General features: G+C 34.3%; 1 protein-coding gene across 6 annotated transcripts in view; it reads right to left on the reverse strand.

Annotated features, from left to right (window-relative positions):
* ADGRL3 (adhesion G protein-coupled receptor L3) overlaps nt 1–14,601 on the reverse strand; it is a 563,136-nt gene that overhangs the window by 75,923 nt on the left and 472,612 nt on the right. For all 6 annotated transcript variants that reach the window (XM_068542874.1, XM_068542873.1, XM_068542871.1 and 3 more), the window contains one exon: nt 10,928–11,148. In XM_068542874.1, coding sequence (XP_068398975.1) covers nt 10,928–11,148 — 221 coding nt within the window. The remainder of the gene's footprint in view (nt 1–10,927; nt 11,149–14,601) is intronic.

The raw sequence follows: 14,601 nt of genomic DNA on the forward strand, positions 1-14,601 counted from the left end.
ACAAAGTTTAGTGAAAAAGTAAAGTGAAGAATCTATACATCTTTGAACTATAATACACATATTTTTGACAGATACATATATGTATGCAGTTTTTTTTAATGAAATGGGAAAGATCATCAAACTCAGATTAGTGATTGCCTCTCGTATGTGAGTAGAGAGGACCAGAAGCCCACGAAAGGGGCTTTAGCCATGTGCTTTATTTTAGTAATTACTGAAAGCTATGTGCCAAAATACTAATAGTTTTAACATTTGAGTGATAGAGGCAGTGATGTTTATTATGTTTTTTTTTTTACTTTTATGTAACTTCAATTTTTTTTTAAAAAGGTTAGAAGCTAAATTTTTAAGTAAAGAAATAACCAAATGCCTTGAAAAAAAGTGATTTCAAAACAAGAAAATCTGGCCTTATTCTATTAAGTTAAATATATGTAAACTAATTTCAATTGGAGTATAATATTTGCAGTCCAATCAGAAACTGACTACAAGTTCATATTTTTTACATAGATATATAATTTCTCTTTATTCAAAATAAACATAATAATCCAATTTGAAAAAATGTTATTAGGGAGGCAATCAATACTTAAACTATTAGCCATTAGTTTGTTTGAGTAATTGGTTATCTTTTTGCTGTGCTGTTGTTCAAAAAATTTGGTCATGGAAAATAAGTGTGGTATTGCCAATAAGCAGAAACAAACCAGAGAACACAAAGGTTGAAATATGAACATTGTCTTCGTTCTGACCAGAGGCTAGTTTGTTACCGCCCTAATGACAAAGGAGTGTGTGTGTTGCGGGGAGACCAGAGAAGGGGAAATATTTATGGGTCTCTCTGGGTTCTCAACAAAGACCACATTTTCCCTCAAGATAAGGACAATAAAGGACAAAGCATAGACATATTCCCAAATTAAAACATACAAAAGCATACACATACACACAAACACATACACCAGAGTCCAAGAATGTTGCTGAAATTGTAACAGCATGATGTACTAATAATACATTTAAGAATGACTGTTAATAGTACAGCCCCTGTTCTTCTGTAGGTCAGATGAGTTTTAGAGAGCTAATCTGAGAACCAAAACACATTTTCAGCAAGTTGTTTTCAAAGGAAAATGTATTTCAAGAATTTCTGAAAACTGTTATTCTACAGGTTAATGACTTCTTAGACAAACAATTTTAATTACAATATTACAGAATGTCTTGGATAAAGTAGGGAATTTAAAAAATTTACATAATTTCACCAAATGTGTTGTTAAAATAAAATAATGTCATTAAATTTTAGCCTTACAAAACTTTTATACTTTTTGAAAAAGGTCTTTGTTTTGCAAATGCTTTATTTCGAAGTAAATGTGCTTTTGGCATAGTGATCTCTAAATGTAGAAGTGAAATTACTTTAGAAGTTATTGTTTTTTTCTGTAAGAAAATTCTTCAATATCTATTCGGTACAACAGATTTCAATTCTCTGAGGAACTGAACAGTGAAAGAGGCGATATGAAACACTTAACATGTATTAAATAAATCCTCTCTCCTTGATGGCTGCCTGGGCTTGACTACCTTCTGGACCACAGTGTGGCAAGAATCCCTTTTCTAATTCAATTGCCATATGGCCATACCTGCTGTTTTTGGCCGCATGCTGGCTTTCTCAAAACTTTCTGTATTTCCTCTTTCCCATTAACTACCTTAAAAGCTTGTGTGATTTGTGCCCTGAGTTTCCTGTGCCAATGTTGAAAGAATTCAGCCTGGCTTTAAGGTGAGGGAGAGTACAGACATCCCTCAGAAACCATGGGGAATTGTTTCCAGGATCCCCCGTGGATACCAAAATCCATGGATGCTCAAGTGCCTTACAGCTGGCCCTCCATATCCACTCATGCTGAATGCATGGAACCGGAGGGCCGACTGTATTATGTGTGTGTTTTTACATGCCTGGGCACATACATCCTACCTCATAGTATTCTCTAAGTCTAGACCATTCATTGTCACTTAGATACAATGCAAAACCACTGATTAAGGGGAGACAAATGCTATAAAGGAACAGCTCATTGTACTAAACATAATAAAGTCCAACTTGCAAATGGCCAGATAGACCTGCCATTGAAAAATACAATTTATCTGAAAATTGCCTTTATCCACTAAGCATCATTTAATTTGTGAAATCATTAATTTTAATAGGCTACTTTTGTTTAATTTTTAAGATATATCAATTCTTTTTTTAAATGAACTTCTATCATATACATAAAATCTATAAATTATGTTTATATCAGTACTGTAATAAAAGAGATAACCTGCTGTTGAAAGAGCAAATGCATTCTGATGACACTACATGCTTATTTGAATCAAGACTGAAAAATCTTACAAGACCAGATATATTTTGGAATTCAAAGGAGAACTTGTCACATACCATAAACCTTGACTTTTTCTCCCATTTACCTATACAAAGATGTCACTGAAATTCTTTTTGTAGCAATTTTTAAAAAATTATAAAATCAGCATATATTGCCATATATTTGATAAAGTCTTACTACATTAATTCAGGTTTATTAGTTTAATACTCTAAACAACTGATACTAATCTGCATGGATAAATTATTATGCTCTTCCAGAATTATTTTCTTCCAAAATATAAGAAACATTACTGCAAATTAAATAATAATAAAGGTGTTGAAATCTGGATCAGTCTCCTGTAAAAATGTTAATTACCAATTAAGCAAGTACTACCTTTAGGTTTACTCAGAAAACAGAAAAATAAAATAATGAAATTAATTAATTTCTCAAAACAGGACAACAGAAAACCATGCTTCTAAAGCTAATTCTCTTCTCCTACTAAAATACTCCTCACCATTTTTCTATCATCAGTCATTTTAAAAAGGCATGGCTCTGTATTTTAAAAAGTGGTAAGACCAATTGACCAACATATATAAATGTCACCTAAAACATATGTTTTATAATGTTTTTAGGTACCAGTAACACTACCAGAGTGTAGTTCCTTATTCAAAGTTAGTTTAATGTTGTTCCATTAAGATGCCTTGGGATATTGTGTTTTTTTGCCTGTTTAATTCACTCTTACCAAAGCGGACATCTGACCATTAACCAATTCTTCGAAGTAATGTAAATTAACAATGATACTTGCTTCATTTTCTACAGGACCTAAATCACAGACTAAACTATCCTTGTTGAGTATTAAATGTAACCAGTAAACAATCTTTGTGACTGATAGACCATGAAATTTATAGGGTTTAATTATATCAGGTTGTTTATGAGAGTTTGTAAACTACATATTCTTCTTTTCTCTGTAGCATATGCAGATCTTTCTATATTTGTACTACAAATATCTGGCAAGAACGAGAGAAAAAAGAAGGAATAAAGAGAATTGGGGCAAGAAAGAAGGAAGAGAAGAGGAAAAGGGACAGATACACACTTCAAGCATAATAACTCTACTCTAGTTCTAAGCTTTCTGCATAATACATCTGTTAAGGGTTTTTAAATGACATTTGTATCACAGCACACTCATGCATCTAATATTGAAATACTTTGCAAGTGCATGAACTGGAAAAAAGATTGGCAGAGTAATGCAGGAATGGAGTGTGATCACTGGTACTCAAGACTGGCATTTGTGCTTCAGCTACAATTTTGAATTTTAGAACACAAAACTAGATCTCATACATCAAATATAGGTTAGGTTGTCTTCATGCACCCAATATGGTTGTTGTTTTTTTTTTTTGGCCGTGCCACATGGCTTGCGGGATCTTAGTTCATTGACCACGGATTGGACCTGGGCCCTCAGCAGTGAGAGCATGGAGTCCTAACCACTGCACCACCAGGGAATTCCCCTCAATATGTTTTTTAAAAATAAGTGTTTCATTATTTCTTCAGCAAAATACATCCTATAAGTTTATGGTGGACTACAAAGGTATGAAAAGTGCTGTCTGCTATAATTTTTTAATACTAAATGTTGGAATAATTCCCATGGTCCCATGTTGCTTGAAATAACAGGAGGCAGTAGCATAAGAATTGTAATCACTACTCTTATAAATGGATGCTTTTAATATAATTTATTTTATAATTGAAACAATGTTGCTAATCATAAAGTTTGTATTCCTTCATTTGTATCAGCTAAGTAATAGTACCAGTAATAATAAGAGTTATAATTTAATAAATGCTTATACATGCCAAACATTTTACATGCATGCATACTTAAATATATATACATATATATGCACACACATACACATACATATACATATGTATTTACTCATACACACACAGTTTAAAATATTGCAGTAGTTTTGCAAGGTACTTATATAATAACCCCCACGTTACAGATTAGAAAGTCAAACTGACTTGCCCACAGCCACATGGCTAATAATTAGTTGAGCCTGAATTTTATTCTAGTCTACCTGACTCCAAAGTCCCTGAACCTAATATGTGTTTCTCAAAAAGAATAAACATACAAGCTATAAAATAAATAAAAGCTATAGTTTTGTTGACAATGATAAATTCTCAATGAGTAGATGAGAAATTTATATGCTGTACATAAAGCACAGATTGTTGAAATATGCCGCAAGTAAAAATACTAGATCTTTCCAAATATAAGGTGATCTCTTGATGTTAGTAAAAATTTTAGTATTTTTAAACAGCTTTATTGCAGTATAATTTATATACTCTAAATCATCCATTTAAAGTATATAATTCAATGCTTTTAGTATATTTAAAGGTTGGGAAATGATCACTGTAATCTAATTTTAGAATATTTTCATGGCATCAGAATGAAAACTTGTACCTATCTACAGCCATCCTCCATTGTCTCTACCAAATTCACTCCCTTGGTATGGTAATGGCTTCCCTACCCTCTCCCCAGTCCTAGTAACCACTATACTTTTTGTCTCTAAGAATTTGTCTATTCTAGACATTTAGTACAAATGGGATCACACATGTGTAGTCTTTTGTGACTGGATTATTTCATTTAACATAATGTTTTTAAATTGTGTTCATTTTGTAGCATGTATCAATACTTCATTTTTATTTCCAAATAATATTCTATCATACGGATATACCACATTTTGTTTATCTTCTCTTCAATTGATGGATATGGGGGTTTCTACTTTTTTCGCTAATATGAATAATGCTGCTATGGATATTCATGTGAAAGTTTTTGAATGAGCCTATGTTTTCATTTTTTCTTGGGTAAATCCCTAGGAGTGGAATTGCTAGGTCATTCGATATCTAATGTTAGCATTTTGAAGATCTGTCAAACTCTTTTCCAAAGTGGTTAGCTGCACCATTTTACATTGTCACCAGAAATATATGAGGATTCTGATTTTTCCACATCCTCACCAATATGTGTCATTAGCTGTCTTTTTGATTGTAACCTTCTAGTGGGTGAAATTATGATAAAAGGTAATCTCTAGATGTGGAAGTTATTATATATACTTCTTTGGTTCCAGTAAGAACTTAATTTCCATATTAGACTTCAATTATATTTTCTAAATAACAGGACAGCAGTCCTGATGTTCTCTTATATAAGCTCTGGAATGGATAACTCCTTAACCAAAAAAATTATGCTCAACCCCAAATTCTTATATATGGTGATAATCTTATGCCAGTCATAGGGTTCCTGGGTGATGAAATGATGATACAATAAGCCCTCAGTCTCTGATATACATACACATAAAATATGCTCTTAGCTTTAACAACAGAACATATAACATACAGAGCATTCCCCATACACATATTGAATGACTATCTTGATATATGTCAATGATAAATACTTCTTCATTATCTGTACTTTTTCCCACTGGCCAACCTAAAGTCAAACATGCCTGGTGATAAATATTTAGTAAGGTAAATGCTTCATGTCAACACAATGTTACAAGTAGGAATATTTTACATATAATAACATGCTTAGAGAAAGATTTCAGATGAATATATAATGTTCTATGAGTAGGATGACGTGCTTAGACATTGCAAAATCTATTGAATAAAACTATGCATATAACTTTCAGATACTATCAAGTTTAATGTTCCTTGGCTCGGCTCCTTCTTGGATAATAATATAACCTAGTATTTTAAAAATCAATAATCACTTTTCTACCCAAATGATTATGCTGGTTAGAGAATGAAGTGGCAATAAAGAAACTGGGGGGCTTTTAACTAGCAGAGGAGAGACTACTCCTCTTAGAGCTGTTGTTAAGCTAGTGAGCTAAGAAGACAAATCTAAGATTTAACAGATGATTTATAATAATTTTCAGATCATAAAATTGATTTCAATTATTTTTAAAAGCTCAGTTATGCTTTTAGAACTCAAGGATGTTCTTTCTGGTCCATTAAAAGTGTTCATGACCTAATCAACATCTTTCAGAAAACTTTTACCAATTTTTGAGCCCACATTTTAATTTCTGGGCTATTCTCTGAGCTTTACTCCTTCCCAGCACCCTCCCTTCTCCTCTTCTTGGAACCTACTTCCAGTCCTTTTCCAATCTACCCATGACTTTAACCACTGCTTTTTCTGTCATAAAGTTAGATTTCAAGGAAAGTGCTATAAACTATAAATGTAATTTTTTCCCTTTGAATAAAAATTAACTGTTCAAACAGTTTGCATTTTTGGAGGTAATATTGAGGTAATTAAAGTTTACATGAACTGATTAGTTTCAGGTCATAAAATCAAAGTACTTAGCACAGAATTTCCGTATCAATTCTGTTTGAATTATTAAGTCAATGCCAGCCTTTCTTTTTTGACAGTATCATATTGGATGGCTTCACCAAAGTCAAATGCTCTACCTCTGAGCTATAACCCCATGGATGGCTTCACTGAATGTTCATATGAATAACAGTATAAGAGACTAATGGTAGATAGAAAAACAGAGAGAAAATGGAAAACACCCCATAGTCAGTGCAATTTAGACCTGTGGTCCACTAGCTGAATTTTTTTTTTTTTTTTAATGACTGTATTGGACTTTTAATCTGATTTTTTAAGTGTCTGGTAATTGTGACTAAATGTAATTCTAAGTAAATTCTCTCGAGAATAATTTCAATACAGATAAAAAGATTTCATTAAACAACATCAGAAAATAATGAGATTCTCTTATAAATACTGCAAATTGATGGCAAACTAAGCAACTTCTCGAAATCAAATTATGTATGCTTTATGTGTGAGTATGTGTTTTCTACATAATAATCAATTCAACAGCCCTAATAACATTTAATAGAAAAACACATCATAATCCTTCAGCCAAACGGAATATGATAGTTACCTCTATCTGTATCAAAATAACATTTATTTAACCTACAAAAACAATTCTGTCTCTAATTTTATCTCCTACTATTGATACGATTCTCTACTTTTTAGAAATGTAAACTATTATTATTATTAAAGGTTTCAGAAATAAAACCTCATTGTTATTACAATAAAATACATTAAGTACATTAAGAGGAGAGAAAAGAAAGAGAAATTTGTTATTTGGATTACTGTAATATGTATTCAATGGTTTTAGTCTCGATGTAATCCAAGTGGTTGAGACTAAGAAGTAAAAATTTAATAATAACAAAATTCCAAAGATAAGTAAAATAGACTTCTGAGAAATAAAAATTTACTGTATTAAGCTTAATAAGAATTTACAGAAAATGAGTGACAGTATGTCTCTGAATTCTGGCTAATTCCAGTTTATTTATGACTGTAGACTTTACATATTTGTATTTTAAAAAATCAATGTAGCACATAAGAAGGTAACACTGGCAGAAACAAACAAACAAACCAAAAAGCCCCCAAATGTGATGAGCAGGAAGTAGGAAATGCCATTTGAAATAAAAGAAATAAACAATAGTAACAGAAACCAGACAACAAAAACAGATTTAATAATAAGGAACAAGATACATAATTCTATATGCAGAAATCCTTCCAGTGTATAAAAATTCATTGCTTATATTTTTATTTGAGACAATATCTTGATTAAACTCCTGACGGAAACATGATCTGTTCATTTCAGCTTATCAAGTAAATACAAATGACTGAATAATGTTTATTTTTCAACACCTGATTCCTCAATGGGAAAAACAGCACTGTATAGACGTTGGGTTGGATGAATTCCCAAAGAAAGAAGTTAAATCTTTTTTCCATGTATTTTGAAGGTCTCTCTCTGGACATTTTATTGAAAATGCACAAATGAGACACTAAATGCTCTATGCCCACCTGTGAAAGAATTTTAGTGCAATTTTCCCTATCCTTTTCTATCCCTCTTTCATTTACCACTTATTTTATCTGTATCTGTTTTGCTTCTCTTTGTGTTGGGAAAAATCATAATGGTGAAACTGAACTATTATTAAGGCTTGTTTTAAATCAATGCCTGGGAAAAAAATTAGCCTCTATTCTCACAAAGTGATAATGTCAGTAAATGAGATCTTCCAGTTATGTGCAGAAAATTAAAGCAGTGATGGCCAAAACTTTAACAAAGTCACAAGAGACTACATAGTATTGATTCTAAGAAAAGATAGATTCCTGCAACCCAGAAAATGACCTCTCTTTCAAAATAAATGACTAAAACATAAAGCAAACAAGTTGTCAGTTCAGTAATAGGAAAACTTGCAAATATCTAAAGAGAAAAAACAACATAAAACAAAAATAAAAGCAAGTCAAGAACTGCAAGAGAGAAAAATTGAACTATATAAGCACAATATTTATAGTATAGGTCACAAATAACAATATCAGTCAATTTAATACATTAGAGAGAAAATGCATTAATTAAAAGGTAAAATCCTATGATCTAAGGGCAGTAACTGCTAATGGGCTTCTTTTAGAGGGGATAAAAATGTTCTAAAATTAGATAGTGGTGATGGATGCCTAACATTGAATGTACTAAAAACAACTGAATTGTATTCTTTAAAAGAGTGAATTCTATGGTATGCAAATTATATCAATAAAGGTGTTTTTTATTAAATTCTATGATCTAATCCCCCTCCCCTAAAATGTCTTTAGGAGCAAATACAGGCAATATTTTTATCTAATCCTAATCTGGTCCATGATTGCCACTGGGATACACAAAATGACCTCAGATTCAACCATAATTCACAAAGGTTAGATTAAAAAATAATTACTATTAGTTACATTTAGACAAATTGTTTTATGTAGCTTGTCACTGTACTCAAGAAAAAAATTCAACAGAAGCGAGATGCTCTTCTTTTAATCGTATTGTTGGTGCTTCTACACCAACGTATATTCTAACTATGCTCCCTATAACTCTGGAGTCCTCTTTCTGTTCCCTCCTGAATCTTCTCTGCTGGGAAATGAGCTGCTTTATTGCCAGCATATTCAGGCTGCTGACTGCTGGTGAAAAGTCATGAAATTTGGCTTACTAACTTCTGTACAATTGATGTTGTCTAACCTCATCTGAGCCTACACTACTGCTTGGAAATCGTTTTATTAATGTCTAATTGGCTCCTTAACACATTTTCCATAGTGCTCATTTCAAAGCTTTTCAAATCTGTCCTCTCAGTGTGACCTCACCTATTTGCTCAAAAATCAGCATCTCCTATTTGATGGAAAAATTCCTCCACTTCCAAATTTATCCTTTCTGTTATTTCCTTCACACCTCAGAAGACAGGGGTCATCTGACTATTTCAAAAACATCCTAGTTTTAGTGGAAATAAGCCCGACTTATTTCATCACACGTTTGCCACTATCTACCTCCATCACCATGGACAAGGCAATTAATTTACCTGGTTCTTGATTTTTTTTCATCTATAAAATTAATGCCTTGGACTAGGTGAATTCTAAGGCCACTTTCAGTACTAAATCAAGGTTTTTCTCACCTTATGTCTAATCTTATGCCTTTCTATCCCCCTAGGACCTTTTCTTTTCATTCAGCCTATATATATATTTAATACAAATGAGGCATAAGATACTTTCTCTCTACTAATCTTCTCTTACCAACTTGATTCTTCCCAACCTAGATATTTTGGGACTCCATTTTTAAAAATCCTTCTTCATTACTGTTACCATGAATTAATATTTTCACTATTTCTCAATCAAACTTTTTCAGGCTGTAGATAACACTTGAAGACTCTACTTTGTTGCCACTGACTTATCTCTTCACACTTTCCAATTTGGCTTCTGCTTCCAGCACTTTGCCAAAATAGTTGTTGCAAAGGATAAATGGACAGAGAATACCACCTTGAAACTTTCTTCTCACTTTCCCCATGGTTCTCTTTTAAGGCTCTGGTCATCTCTTTTCTTTCTTTATTTTTATTCTCCCTCCTCAATCTATGTTCTAAATGTGAGTATTCATCAGAGATCTATCTTGGTCTTCTTTCTAAACTTTTTCTATTGAAACTCATTCATTCTCAGGATCCCAATTATTATATTGATGTGGATTACTGAAATATTTTTCACTGAATTCCTTTCCATAAGTATGCTGATCATCTCTATGGGTATGTTTCACCAATTTGAAGGTATGTGTTGAAAATAAAGTTCATCACTGTACCCCAATAGCCACCTAGGGGAAAAAAGGAAAACACAAGCTGCCCCTGCTCATATACTCTATCTTTCTGTTAATGATATAAGTTACTTTCTAGTGACTAGAATTAACATGTCAGGAAGAAGAGAAGCCATTAAAGTCAGGGACTACACTGTTCTCTGAATACACATCTTTAATACAGCTAGTTCTTCATTTGACAAATGTCTCAATGCTCTGAAAGATATTAAAAGTATCATCCTTTTATAATTACTCAAGGTTGTGATGTAGATGTGCAATCTCAGGAATATTTTTTCTCTCTTTACATCATAACAAAAGTACAACCCATGAATTGAATTATCTCCATTTGCTTCTACAGTTCTGTTGTTTATTGCTGTGGAGTGATATAAAGACCTTAGCTTCTGAGAAAATGCAAAGTTTCAATTTCAACTAGATTTTAAAAGAGGAAAAAAAGGAAAGAAAACATAAACTCACACTTTATCTGTTCCATAACTCCTATAGTCTACTGCAGCTGACACAGCCACAATGAGCGCAGGCATCCCATAGCCGACCAGGTAAAAGTATTTCCTTCGTGAATGTTCACTCTCAAAAACCTCCACCAGCATGATATACAGCTGCACTCCCTCCAGGAACATCCACGTGAAGGCAGCCAAGAAGAAGAAATGTAAGAGAGCAGCAAAAACGGCACAGGCAATCTAGGGAAGGGAACAAATGAGTCAGTCAAATAACTACCAAATGAAATACCAACTGCCATAAAATTAAAATAAATATTTATCAAGACTGCAATAATAAGATAGGTCTGCAAAAAAATAATCAAGACAAGATTCTTAAAATTCAGACACTAAAACCTTATTAGATATAACTTATCTGTGAAAACTGTATTTAACGTTTTGTTAATAATGGCTATGGATGACAGCAAAGCATTATAATAAGAAAAAAGTATAACATATAGGGAAAAGTTCTAATAAGATCCTATTGATAATTATTACTGAGATTAGTCTAAAGGTTTTAAAGTAGATCTCATGAATTTTTTTCTTGGTCATAATCCTGTGTTTATTAACATATTAAGTCCTTCAATGTAAGTGAAAGAGAAACACTAAAATCAAGGAGAATAAAAGCTCTTAAAATAAAAACTATAATAATTAAAGTATTTTATAATGAGATTATTAATTCATTATTATGTATTATTTCTTCCTTGCCTTGTTTCAGAAAGGATTTAAGATGACATTGGGAAGTTCGTAATGCATAGGTGTAAATGTAGATCTGGTTAAAATAAAGTGTTCCAGGAATGCTTTCATTCTCTCATTTTTTGTTATTTTACTAAATGTTGGTCTATACAAGCTTGGTCACAAAAGGCAGCTAGCCCTTACTTTGGCATGTTTTCTAAGGTACTACAAGTTTCAGCTGACCATATATTAATTTTCTTATGTCAGTTCCTGAAATTCTCACTCCTTTGGAGGGGAGGCCTTCATTTTTTATAAGAAGTCCTAACTAAAATCTACAGTTCCTACTAGAAAAGGCAACAAATTTATAGAAATTATCTGATTAGTATGGATTCAATGACGAGTATGATCCTTGAGAAATGAGATGAAGGGCAGGTCTATTTCCTTGGATTAGAGAGATGACGATGAAGGGGAGATGAGGCACTCAAGTGTCAAAGGGGCTAGAAAGAGAAAGCAGAGCCTGACTGCCACGTAACAGGCAGGAACAGAACACATATCCAGCAATAAGAGTAAAGACAAGTTGGGCTGAGCTGCACTCAACCCAAATTTTTCATATCAATCACTGTCCTTTATGCTACATGTCAGAAGTTTTGTGCAGTATGCAACATTTGGAGAAGTTTATCATACCATATGTAACATCAAGAAGCAAAAATAAGAATAAGGTTTCTAAATGAAAAGAAATCACAGAGCATTTGAATTGCAGGTTAAAAAGAGAATGAAATGATTTCTTCTTGGGAAATAACATAGTTTTCCATTTCTTGCTTTGTAGAGTTAGAACTTCAACTATTAATTTTTGTTACCAAAAGGCTTTACTTTTTTGGAGAAAAAATGTGCACTTTGATTGCTTATTCATCTGTATGCATTTATGGGAAAAACTGTCACATTTGTATATGATAACCAGTTAAAAGTATAATCACCATAATTGTACCCTTCACAGCCATTAATCATGAATGTGTAATCACAAACATGAATCCAACAGCATTTTCATTGTAACGTACTGTATACATATGGACACATACCAGAGAACAGCATTAAATGAATGAATTATTTATTATGCCTACAAGTCTTCTAAAAAATGAAAATTTTCATTTGCAGTTTTAGTCATGAGAACCAACTTGCGTTATGTGCATGAATCTTAAGTTAGTAGAAACGGCCTCACAAAAATTACAAATGTGCATAAAGTCTGTTTAATATATTAGATATTGTCTGTTGATCATATTTTCTGTTTGGGTTTATCAAGAACAGTTGGCTAGTGCTATTCATTTTTTCCTATTTCTTTCCTTCCCTCCTTCCTTTCCTCCCTCACTCTCTCCCTCCCTCTCTCCCCATCTCTCTCCCTCCTTCCCTTCCTTTCTTGATATGGCTAAATGTGGTTAGTAGTAAAGTATAAAGTATGAAGTTAGCACTTAAAGATGTAAACAGAACTTGAGAAAATATAAAGTGTAAAACAAAAATTGGGAAGAGTATATAAATTATAAAAATGACATTGAGTTTGAACTGTTTTCCAAAATAGGTCAATTAGAAAAACTCATGTTAGGAGACCTTCAAGATGGCGGAGGAGTAAGACGTGGAGGTCACCTTCCTCCCCACAAATACATCAGAAATAGATCTACATGTGGAACAACTCCTACAGAATGCCTACTGAATGCTGGCAGAAGACCTCAGACTTCCCACAAGGCAAGAAACTCCCCACATACCTGGGTAGGGCAAAAGAAAAAAGAAGAAACAGAGACAAAAGAATAGGGATGGGACCTGCACCTCTGGGAGGGAGATGTGAAGGAATAAAAGTCTCCACACACTAGGAAGCCCCTTCACTGGCGGAGACGGGGGGTGGCGGTGGGGAAGCTTTGGAGGCATGGAGAAGAACGCAGCAACAGTGGTGCAGAGGGCAAAGCAGAGAGATTCCTGCACAGAAGATCACTGCCAACCAGCACTCACCAGCCTGAGAGGCTTGTCTGCTCACCCGCTTGGGTAGGTGGGGGCTGGGAGCTGAAGCTCGGGCTTCGGAGGTCAGATCCCAGGGAGAGGACTGGGGTTGGCTACGTGAACACAGCCTGAAGGGGGCTAGTGCTCCACACCTAGGCTGGAGGGAGTCCGGGAGAAAGTTTGGAACTGCCTAAGAGGCAAGAGACCATTGTTTCAGGATGCACGAGGAGAGGGGATTCAGAGCACCACCTAAACGAGCTCCAGAGACTGTCATGAGCCGCAGCTATCAGCACGGATCCCAGAGACGGGCACGCAACGCTAAGGCTGCTGCTGCAGCCATCAAGAAGGCTATGTGCAAGAACAGGCCACTATCCACACCTCCCCTCCCAGGAGCCACTGCCAGAGTCCCGTGAAACAGGGAAAACTTCCCCAGGAGAACACATGGCACGCCTCAGGCTGTTGCACGTCACTCGAGGCTCTGCCACCGCAGGCTCGCCCCACATTCCGTACCTCCGTTCTCCCCAGCCTGAGTGAGCCAGAGCCCCCTAATCAGCTGCTCCTTTAACCTCGTCCTGTGGGGGCTAAGAACAGACGCCCTCAGGCAACTTATATGCAGAGGCGAGGCCAAATCCAAAGCTGAACCCCAGGAGCTGTGCGAACAAAGAAGAGAAAGGGAAATCTCTCCCAGCAGCCTCAGGAGAAGCAGATTAAATCTTCACAATCAACTTGATGTACCCTGCATCTGTGGAATACATGAATAGACAACGAATCATCACAAAACTGAGGTGGCGGACTTTGGGAACAACTGTAGACTTGGGGTTTGCTTTCTGCCTCTAATTTGTATCTGGTTTTATGTTTATCTTAGTTTAGTATTTAGAGTTTATTATCATTGGTAGATTTGTTTATTGATTTGGTTGCTTTCTTCCTTTTTTTTAATATATAGATTTTTTTTTTCCTTTTTCTCTTTTTTGTGAGTGTGTATGTGTATGCTTCTTTGTG

This window comes from Eschrichtius robustus, chromosome 4 (genome assembly GCF_028021215.1).
Source record: "Eschrichtius robustus isolate mEscRob2 chromosome 4, mEscRob2.pri, whole genome shotgun sequence".
NCBI classification, from domain to species: Eukaryota; Metazoa; Chordata; class Mammalia; order Artiodactyla; family Eschrichtiidae; genus Eschrichtius; species Eschrichtius robustus.